Here is an 11,692-nt window from a genome sequence, read left to right as displayed (position 1 = left end):
ACGCGACTATAAATACGGATACTTCGCGTGTGGTCGGTTGACTCGTATGTTTTAATTTCACTTCCATTCTTCTTTTGGTTTTCTCAGGTATGTGTATACGATACACATACCTGGTTTTCTGTTTTGTATCTATAGGTTTATGACCAGCAATATATAATAATGTAAAATAAGCCGCGAAAACCCCGCGTAACATCCCGAACTGCGTGTGATGCTGCTAAGAACTGCACAGAAAAAGACATTCGCTATCCTTGATCTTATTCATTGAACTATCAACGCCGTATATCATTTTTAAAGATATTTCTTGTTGTTAATGATTTAAAAAAACACACACATCTCGACCTGTGCTTTAAGACACACTCTTTATAAATTTGAATGGGTTGTGTTCATTTCAAACTTGCGATATAAAAAGCTATAACATAATTTTGAAAACTGAGTTGCGTCTAAGATTATACATGTTGGAACAGCGAACAACTTTAGTGCCTTCAGCGCTTTGACTACGCTTACATATTTTCTTTAGGTTCATTACGATGTATTGTCTCCCCTGTCAAATCTTAACTTATGTTTACTTCCGTACAAAATGAAAATGCAGAAATAAACTGTAAACAGTAGCAATTGCTGTTCTTACTTGTGCACGAAGCGAAAAACATCTAGAATGTCGCTGACGCTTGAGGAATTAAAACAGGTGTGATAATGCAGACTTCAGCATCAAAAGTCGTATTCACGCATTTTCAATAAGAAGAGGCCAATTGCATTTACAAAATCCACGGAGTGTATATTGACAGGAGATGAATCGAGTATTTGACCCTTACTGTAGTAAATTCAATCTTATGCAAAAACTATTCATCCGATTTTATTGGTTTATACGTTATCTTGTTGCTTATTTATTCCTCTTTCAAAAAAATATAACTTTTAGTATATTCCCGTTGTTATTAATGGATTTATAGCGAGTAAAACACAAGAAATACACATTTTATGTTTTACCACAGCGCGTTTTAACGTGTTGTGGCTATCGATCTTTTACGATTAGCGTACAGCGAAGCGCCGAGGTTATACATTTTGATGTACCCACTCACGTCTATTGTTAAATTATAGTTTCATTTCTCGGCCGATTTTGACAAATTATATATCATTAGAAAGCTTACGTTACGTAGTAAACAGATATATCAATATATATTAAGTTTTTCTTCTGATTTCGACAGCCCGGCGAGTTATAACTTTAACTTTTGCAAATATCATACCGTTTTGGAGTTTTAGAATCTAGATTTACGGTTGACATGTTCGTACTTAATACCAATTTGTAGCGTTTATATTTGGAGTTCAGTTTTAAAAATTACATCTTGCTTAGGAGAATAGAATTCTGTATACGATAGAAAAAAAATTGTTTAAAAACGAAAGTAATTAAGGAATGAAGGCGGGAAAATGTAGCGCGCGTTCCTAACGCACTGAACTGATGCTACGGTCTTGGCGATTATGCTTTTGTTTAGAAACCGGCCATTGAATTTCTTTTGCCATCTTATTATATTTTTTATGGAATATATTGTAGTATTTTGTTCACGAAACATATCAATAAAGCTTATTATAAATGAATCTTAATAAATTAACGATTTCAGCTCTTGTTTATAACACAGAAAGGGTGTAAAATTTATGATGAAACAGCGTATATAGCGGACCCTCTCGATATTATTCGGCTTTGCATGCATACTTGAAATAAAATGGGTGTCAAAAACATTCATCGTTTGCTATTTATAATCAACAAGGTAATTATGTATAATTATTTGAAATGTTATTTACCTTAAATTATCAATTTATTAAAGATTCTTGAAAATCACGGTCCGTGTTACGCGGGTCATTTCGTATTTTGACATCAGGGCATCATGTCCAACTATTGAAAATCAGATTTTTTTTCACCGGGACGATGACGGCTTGGATTTAGACAGGCAGACAGATAGTTTATTCAGACTTAAACAACAGTACATCGTCTTCAACTCAAATATATAAATTATTTTTAGACGAATTGTTAGGTGATTACACATATAGCAGTGATGATTCTGAGAATGTTGCCATGTTTCTTATCCGTGTAATCTAGAGTCCATGGTTTGAGCATTTTTATCGCGGTGTTCAAAAAAAGATATCTCAATAATCTTGTTTATTGATAGATCTGTGGTTTTATTGCCCCTGTGTTCAGCACAAACCATTTATCTCGTTATGATCAGAAACTGTGCCGACCAATACTAAATAACACTATGGTGTCATACGCCACAGCAGGGACCTATACTTGTATATTGGTCCCTAACCACAGGTGGCAATGTCTGGTCAGATTACACTTTTTATGATACCTCCATGTCTTCTCGTGGTATTAGTGGTCATTTCTTGAATGTAAGGCCAAATACTCAATTTTGCGTTTATAAGATATGTAGCGTATTGAAAACATTTATAGTCATCTGCCCATACAGATTGCCATAAACTAAATACTGTATAGATGTCAGCCAGCTAAATCACAATAATTATATCAATATATATTAAGTTTTTAATTAATAAATTAATAAAAAAATCTAATACTTAACATTTAACGTATTTAGCGGGTACCGGTAAAAAAACTCCGTCATTTCGTAGTCCTATAAAGAGTGTATGGTAGTGTACGGAACAACATAATTAAAAACAGCATTCTCATTTGACCACAACGGGGTTAAATAATCTTTCCGAAAAATACAAATAATACAGAGTTTTAATTTAGAATTCTATATATTTATAACTCTGTTAACTTATAAAGATATTTCAATATACATGCATAGACAGTTGACCGTGATTTTCAAGAATCTTTAAATAATTTTAATTAATTGATAATTTATGGTTAATAACCTTTCATATAATTTTACATAATTACCTTTTTGATAATAAACAACAAACGATGAATGTTTTGACACCCATTATATTTGAAGTATGCAAAGCCGAAAAATATCAAGAGGGTCCGCTATACATTTGTATACGCTGTTTCATCATAAAATTAACACCCTTTCTGTGTTATAATCAAGAGCTGAAATCGTAAATTTATTAAGCTTCATTAATACTTAGCTTTATGGATATGTCTCTAGAACAAAATATTTCAATATATTCCATAAAAAATATAATAATCGTGGCAAAGGAAATTCAATGGCCGGTATCTAAACAAAAGCATAATCGCCATCAGTTCGGTTCGTTAGGACCGCGCGCTACTTATTTCCGCCTTCATTCCTTACTTGCTTTCATTTTTAAACCAATTTTTTTTCTATCATATACAGAATTCTATTCTCCTAAGCAAGATGTTATTTTTTAAACTGAACTCCAAATATAAACGCTACAAATCGGTATAAAGTACGAACATGTCAACCGTAAATCTAGATTCTAAAACTCCAAAACGGTATGATATTTGCAAAAGTTAAAGTTATAACTCGCCGAGCTGCCAAAATCAGAAGAGAAACTTAATATATATTTATATATCTGAAAACTACATTACGTAAGCTTTCTAATGATATATAATTTGTCAAAATCGGCCTAGAAATGAAACTATAATTTAACAAAATACGTGAGTGGGTACATCAAATGTATAACATCGGTGCTTCGATAAAAGATCGACAGATACGACACGGTCACGTGACTTAGACACAACAAGATATTTGGCGTAACGGTCCCGTTTCATATCCGTGTAATCTAGAGTCCGTGCAAAATCAAACAAATATGATGTTTAAAAAATAAACGTTAAATGGTCATTTTGTTGTTTGAAATAGTGTATTGGAGTATGTTGCCAAGTATTTCCATCATGACGCTATTGGTTAATGAGATATCGCTGTTGACAAAAAAGCCGTTCAGTCTGGCATGTAAGGTTCGTTTGTCGGGATATACTAAACTTTAAATTGAAATAGAACCAGCATATTATCAAATAAGACGAATAATATCACCAATAATGTTTATAACTATGTTTTCATAATTGATTTAGTTATTGTAAATATTGTACACTATGTTTAAACGCTACTGTAGCAATTGAAAAACGTGTTGTTGTTTGTAACTTTTCGAAAATAAAACGGATTTATTTATTATGCATCATTAATGACGTTTGCATTTATATCTGTGACTCTTGTTTACTCTTTATTTATCATTGATTGGACCCATGAGGGAATTGATGGCTAAAAAAAGTTCAAGTGCTTACTCAGGCACACAGGTTAACACACATAAGCTTGTCGAATACAGGGCTTTTTAAATAACGAACCTTACTAAATTTCATCAAGTTTGTGTAATAGATAATGAGAAATATATAACGCAAAATAAACTCTCAAATGCTTTTATTAACACCAAGTAAACTCGAACACATATACGCACTTGATAATTTTTAACTTTGTAGTGCATTCAATTAATAATGTTACATGCAAGTTATGATTGCGATTTCAGACATACGTGAACACACAAAAACATATTTAAACACACATGTTGTTCATTATTGCTCATTGAACACGTTCATCAAAATAACAACCGCAACATGCAGTAGGGCGATTTAAAATTCAGTAAGAACATTATGCGTAGGTTTACTTAATTGATTTATCAATGTAAGGTTCGTTACACTATTATGATACAATCAATTGCGCATTGTACTTCACATATATACGCATTATACACGTAAAAAATACAGTGTATTTACAAATGCAATATCGGTATACTTGAAGTCGACAGACGAATGTAACACAAATGTACAGTATTATACTTTTTTTTTGCATATTTTTATACGCTTCAATTGTGACGAGATCGGACGAACTAAGCTTAAAGCTCAGCTTTGATTTGGATTCTCCGGCTGGTATAGGTTCTGCAACTGTACAAACGATTGCTGTTCTATCAACCCATATCCTGTCCTCACTCGATGGCCACTGCAACAGACTTCTCATGTTTTTCATGAATGTAATCTCAACTTCGTTGTCATCTCCATCGACCTGTACAACTTTTCCTATATAAACTTTTCTTTCATACATTGCAGCAACAAATGTCCCAATTGCAACATCACGTGTCTGGCTATCTTTGGGGATCTCATTTTCATTTTCAGTCATGCTGGGTCCTTCAAGGATCTCATCATGTTCATTTGCGTGGGTGTGATCTACAGGAATCTCATTCGGATTTACATGCATGTTCTCTTGATCTTTTTTATCGTGAACTATAATTGACACCTCGGTCCACTGATTTGACGAACAACATTCACCTTTCATGCAGGTGTCACAATAACAGCTTACATGTGATGTCATAATGATGTTGTTTCCTTTTCCGATCACGGCATGAATTTTCATTGTACCCTTTACTGCCTTTATTTCCTGACGATTAATTTCTTTGGCTTTTGTTTGGCTCTCAACTGAAGAAACATAAAGGAATTGCACGTTTCTCATTGAACACTTTTGCGACTGCGTCCAACTATAAAAGTCATCAGCATCTTGTATGGCAACTTTTCCTGCATTGACAGCTTCATCAGCCATACGTTTTGTTGAGCCGCCCAATCCGTCGCAGGGGCCTTTACCGTGGACGGCTTCAAAGTAATTCCAGACGGCTTTGCATCCAAATATGTTTTCATGATTTGCCACAACTCTAAATATTGTTTAATTCCTGTATTGTGATGTCGGACTGTCAGTGTAATAGTGAATTTTCTTGACTGACTGGACCAGTTTCTTCACTTCAGGTACAATGTTATCAATAAATGAAACCACTGTACTTGCGTTATGTCCAAGTTCGTCAGAAACTATTACCACGCTCTTGTGTTGTAACTTATCCGGCTCGGTCTTATAGTAAATCACTACAGGCTGTAAAGTTACGGCGCTCTGGTTCCAATATGCTGACTGGATTTCATTTACGCTTCGGCAGCTGTAGTTCTCTGAAAAATCTATATGTACAATCACTTCATTTTCAGGTAACTTATGTTTAATGTTCAGAGATTGTTCATATTGCCGTCTCACCCTTCCAACATGAGCTGAGAAATCCACTATCTGCTGTTCCATCTGCTTTAAAAAGTCCTCTTTCTTCAATGTACTTGCCACCACCATCTTCTTTTTTCCCTTGTCGTCAACTGCTACTCTTTTCCATTGACCAAGTTCGATTTCGTTGGGAATTTCAGCTTTTATTTTCTCTATGTTGTTGGCATCTTCAATGAACCTTTCTGGGTTAAGAGGCACATTAATTTGACACTTTCGCAGCGCTGATGTGCAAAGAGCAAAGTCCTGATGTTTTGTGCAAAGACAGCAACTTCGTGAAATAAACCTTGTAAGCTTTACATAAGCAGGGCGAATGCGAGTAAACGATGTGAACGACAATGTTATTCCTGGATTTTCGCTCATAAATTTTGCGTACAAATTTCTTAAGTAGTCAGTTAGAAGTCTAGTTTGCTGCGTTGATCCATTCACTTTGAGTTTATCTTGTTTGCCTGGATTACATCTGGAGTTGTCATCTCGTGTAAGGAATTCTATAACAAGTGATTTGTGTCTTTCAACCTCTCTTCTTCTTTTTTGTAGCTTGCCGAACGCTAGGCATGAACTGCGCCCGCCGCTTAGTGTATTTCTTCCGAGACCCGTTGATTTGTTTACTGACCTTGCTAGTCTGTACTTGCTTATGATCTTTCCGCCTATGAGACCGCCAAGAATCCTTCTTTCTCCTCGTTTAATTCTTTGTCAGCTTTTTTGGAGTTCTGACTGGACAACATTAGCAAATAACAGCTGCTTTCTCACTCTTCTGCTTTGTTGTTTAGTGAAGCCGGCACTACGTATTAGTTCATCTGTCTGCCGCCTATGTGTGTTACTTTCCGCTAACTGTTTTTCATTTTGTATTTGGCCCTGCTGTGTTTCGTTTCGCTGTTTCTTCTTAATGCGCTGCAATCTTCTCAAGTTTGTTCTGTATTTCTTTCTTATATTCTCAAACTTCAACTTCAACTCTTTATATTCTCTGTTTTTCTTTGATAGCGCCCGTTGAACTCGTTTCCTGGGCCCGTTTCGTCTATTTGGAAAAGACATATTCACAATCAATCTATCAGCTGATTCTGGCGTCTCGTATCCGCTTTTCGATAAAGATGTACATGGCTGTGGTATCTCCACTCTCTCTATCCTTTTTTAAATCCTGTGCGCACGCACATCATTTCTGTTTTTCTCGAGGCGTCTTTTCTTCTCTGTGGATGACAACTGATTAACCGGAACATAGTTTCTTTTCTTTCGCTGCTTTGCTTTTGTCAGGTACGCCTCGTACTTTTCAGCATTATCTTTCAGCCGCTGACGATACTCTCGCATCTTTTCAGCCGCAGACTTCCCCATCTGCAACAATGAGATTTAAGAAAACCCTGAAAATGTACATTCAATGTCAAATACTGAAAGTGTAAGGTTCGTTACCACACACAACGAACCTTACCATCAATACTGAATAGAATATCTTGTAAAATATATCTGCTACCGTTAAGCACACACCTCATTTAAGAAAACTATGTTTGATGTTTGCCAAGGCATGTGCCAATAGTTTCCATAGCTATATGTAAATATTTAAAACACATGCGAATGGTGTGAAGTGTACATAATAAAAGATGATCCAAACGAGTTTATTTTACAAGCGATTAACAAATGTGTTTCAATGGTGCACCTTTACTAAAGGTTGGTAAAATCAGGTAAGTAGCTATATAAAAATAAAAAACTAGTTTATACGTTCAATTATATAAACATAAATATCATTTAAATGTATGTAAGGATCGTTACCGAAGGTAACGAACCTTACTTTGCCTTCGTGCACAAATGAACGTAAATATGTGCATCTATTATGGAAGAAAGGTAAACTGTAAAGTCACTCAACATAAAACACTTGCATTTAGTAAGCATTTAATCTTTTGCAAAAACACATAACAAACTTTTCTTACCTCTGTGTACCAAGCTATTAATTCTGTACATCAACGCGCTGCCACGTCTTGTTGACATCGAAAATATGGCGAAAGAGAATATTCGTGGACAAATTACGTCATAACCACCTCGAATGATGTCACATAACATGTATAGTCTTCAGTATGTATCATTATAGTCTGTTTCAAAATTTGTGAACACGAACCTTACAGAACGAACCTTACAAAACGATTTTTTTGATTGCATTGAAGAATATTAGTGCCGATAAATGAATAGGTGTTTCACACAATTTATTTACTAGTGTTACTTTATATTATTAAGACAAATGATTGGTTATATTTATCATTTTGAGCAGTTTACAACTGTAACGATCCTTGCACGCTTAAGTTGACGCGTAAAAATATGATTAGAGTTCTTCATTTTAAAGCAGAAAAACTCAATGGTGTGGAAAATGCTTTAATATTCCAATTTTCTTAAGTGTTAACGTTATTTCAGTTATATATTTTACCTGATATAACACCTTAATCTGACAAAAATGCTATAGAATGTTTACAGCTGTTTTAGTTTGTCATATTCGGCGATACTCAATATATTAGCAGAGCTGCTCCGCAAATCTTAGGCAACAAGTAGTTTGACTGCTGATGCTCAACAAACAATGTTAACACTAACTGAAATGAACAAAATAACATGCATTAGCAGCTTAACTTGCGTTTAGAAACTCTTGCGGATTTTGGATTGGTGACGGCGACAGTAACAAACCTGACAAAACGCGTTATTTAAAATTGTGTGCCCAACTACACGTATGAGATACGAAGACTAATTAAATGTCTAGACATCCATGGCTATTTATGCAATAGATGGAATACACATTTAACCCCAATTTACTGTGTGTATTGGTTATCAATTACCGCGACAGGCGAATATGATATCGGCCTTTTCTTATTGAAAATGCGTGATTGTGTGTAACTGTAAATTGTATTCAATATAAAAAAGAACTCGTTCACAAATTAGACACAATCAGACTCAGAGGCACTTTTGTTTTAGGGCATCTTTTGATTTGTGTCAATTAATGCCTTAAATTTCAAGATTCAAACATTGAAACTGTAGAATATCTCCAAAAGATTATACTGTAATTGTCTAAGTTTTCTTCCCCCCCCTTTTTTGTAAAGAAATTTTTTGGGACTTAATTTTCGGACACACAGGTTTTCATCCATAATTAATGTCTGTTAATTTTCTGACAGTATATTTTATCCCGCTTATCATACAGATTTCAGCCCTGTTTTTGTTCTTGTGAGACTTCAATCATGGATTTTTACAAGTGGATTAAGGTCATAAAACCTGGCAGATGCATGCCTGAGGGCAATCAACCATTACATTCTCGTAATTGGATAAATAAGCATGCATACCTGTTGAAAATAATGGATTCACTCAACATCATTTGCAACATTGTGCCCTTTAAGGAAGCAGAATGTTTAATGTGTGTTTTCTTCTTTGTTTTATATCATTTCAGGCAAGAGTTAGCAAAGCTGTAAAGTTGCATCTATTTTATTAACCCTTTACCCCTAATAAAAGCACTTTGACACATTTGAAGTCCTTTAGAATATCAAATTGAAATTAAGTCCTTTCTAAATATATTAAAGTTTGAAAGGCTTCATTACCAACCCTAAGATAATGGTGAGTAGCAAACAGCATAAAATCTGAACAGACTGTAAGTTTCTCGCAGGCTGTTCTGGTTTTATGCTGGCTGCAAAAGCAGGGGTCTCACTAGGATTTTAAAACAGGACTCCTTTTACTCCTAATTAGGAAAAAGTAGGAATCCAAAAGGAAAAAATAGGAGTCCCATTGAGTATTTCATATGTTTGCAGCAAAAAATCATTTAAATAAAGAATGATTGAATATAAAATAATACACAATATAATTGTTGGTTTCATTATTAAAAACCCAAATACTAAATGTGCATTAGGAATCACACTCATTATGTTTTTTTTTATTGTTTATACAAAAATCATGTAGACAAATAAAATAAACAACTCTCTTAATGCAAGTGTGCATAAAAATGCTTAATATATTTACATACACTTTTATTTACTTTTTTCTAAACAAAACACTATCATTAGCATGCAATCATATTTCCATTTGAAACTACAGTCAATCTTGGTCTCTTAATAAAATGGTCTCTAAATTAAAAAGGCCATTTTGGATAAATGCGGACCTTTTATTTTAAATCCAGATGCAGGATTATCTCCTTTTGACACAATGATGTCAGCTTGTGTAATCAAATGAATCTAAATATAAATAAAATGAATAAAAGAAAGTTTTACTTAAAATTAGTTTTATTTGTTCTCTTTAATTCTAAATACAATGTAAACGGTTTGCACTGCAGAGAATGGGTTTTTCCGACTCCAAACTCATTCGCGATAAATTAACATGCACTTTTACTCTTCGACACTTCCAATACCCGAATTTTCTCATTTAACGTTAACACTTTCCGTTTTGACATTTTAATTTCTGCATTTAAGAATATATATATATATATATATATTACTCGATTATGGTACATAGGGAAATAAATAAAACACCTCGATTGAAAACTAAATCTACAGACCTGATTGGAAAATTTACTAACACAAACTTATTAGCATAATAACAATTACAATTTTTTAATGAACGGATTTCAACACATATTACAGATTAATAGTTTATTAGTTTATTTTTTACACCTCTCCAGAACTCTGTGAAAATGTTTGACGCGTTGGCGCATTGTTTCTGCAATAAAATCCGCGATCAAATTTGTCACTTAACGTCCCAGATAATAACCTCTTTAATCCGTAGACTGTTGGCAATACATCACTGTATTATTCAACACTACAAATTGATACACAGTCAGCATTAACACCGGTCAGAACCGGTCATGGAGACAAAGGAAAATGGCTGGTGTGAAATCAAAATAAAGATGTAATTGATCATCTTATCGGCTTAGATAAACAATTAACACTGATTTGTACCTGAATGGTCAACAGATTTACCACTTTTACCGCAAAGCGGTTGCTTATTTCAAGACTTGGACATCAAAATACACTAAAATCAGCGGGCGCTGGTCGCGTCTGACAAAAGTCGCTTAATTCAATATGAAAATGTAGTAAAAACGCGCGGGCGGGATTCTAAATGGTCGCATAAGACAAAGGTCGCTTAATTCAAGTGGTCGCAAGCACAAGATTGACTGTACAATAAAACCACTCAATTACACAATTGACAATCACAACAATTTTGTCTGATGACATCAATTAAACCTATGTCTAAAAAACCCTGCAAGTTGTGAATGGTGTTGACAGACATCAAAGGTCTTTGATGTAAATGCCGACATGGGACCACTTTCTAGGAAGTTAAAACTGTAAATGTGTCCATCTCAAACAGCATTAAACAATACAACATTACTGGAAGCATGCTCACACTGTCTGATACAGTATTAATGCTTAGCTCCATAGAAGATGGGATGTAAGAAAACTATCGGACATTTATGAAAAATTACTGAATTGGCTTAATTGGATTTCAATCAGGTGTGACAGAGGTTTTTCTGCTATTTAAATAAGGCCGTAAAACGCACCCGCTCCCAAAGCAAATGGACCCGATCCCATAACAAAATTATAACAAAACTTCCCAATTCCCCCAAAAAAATATTTTTTTTAAGCGAGAAGTGTCTTTTGATTTATGATTATTAGACTCTAATCTCAATTTTATTTTGTAAACATCCTACAAACTATATTACTATGATTTATATGATTTTTTTCCCAAAATGGCCAAGAAAGGACCTGTTAATTATA

General features: G+C 34.3%; 1 protein-coding gene across 3 annotated transcripts in view; it reads left to right on the top strand.

Annotated features, from left to right (window-relative positions):
• The first annotated feature begins 534 nt into the window (after window positions 1–534).
• The window catches only part of LOC127873707 (exocyst complex component 5-like), a 62,129-nt gene continuing 50,971 nt past the window's right edge, over window positions 535–11,692 (top strand). For all 3 annotated transcript variants that reach the window (XM_052417661.1, XM_052417660.1, XM_052417659.1), the window contains exon 1: window positions 535–682. In XM_052417661.1, the coding sequence (XP_052273621.1) occupies window positions 653–682 (30 nt within the window). In that variant the 5' untranslated portion in view covers window positions 535–652. The remainder of the gene's footprint in view (window positions 683–11,692) is intronic.

The sequence above is a fragment of the Dreissena polymorpha genome, chromosome 3 (genome assembly GCF_020536995.1).
Source record: "Dreissena polymorpha isolate Duluth1 chromosome 3, UMN_Dpol_1.0, whole genome shotgun sequence".
Lineage (NCBI taxonomy): Eukaryota > Metazoa > Mollusca > Bivalvia > Myida > Dreissenidae > Dreissena > Dreissena polymorpha.
The sequence above is the reverse complement of the archived record's forward strand: the minus strand, read 5'-3'. Positions and strand labels throughout refer to the sequence as shown.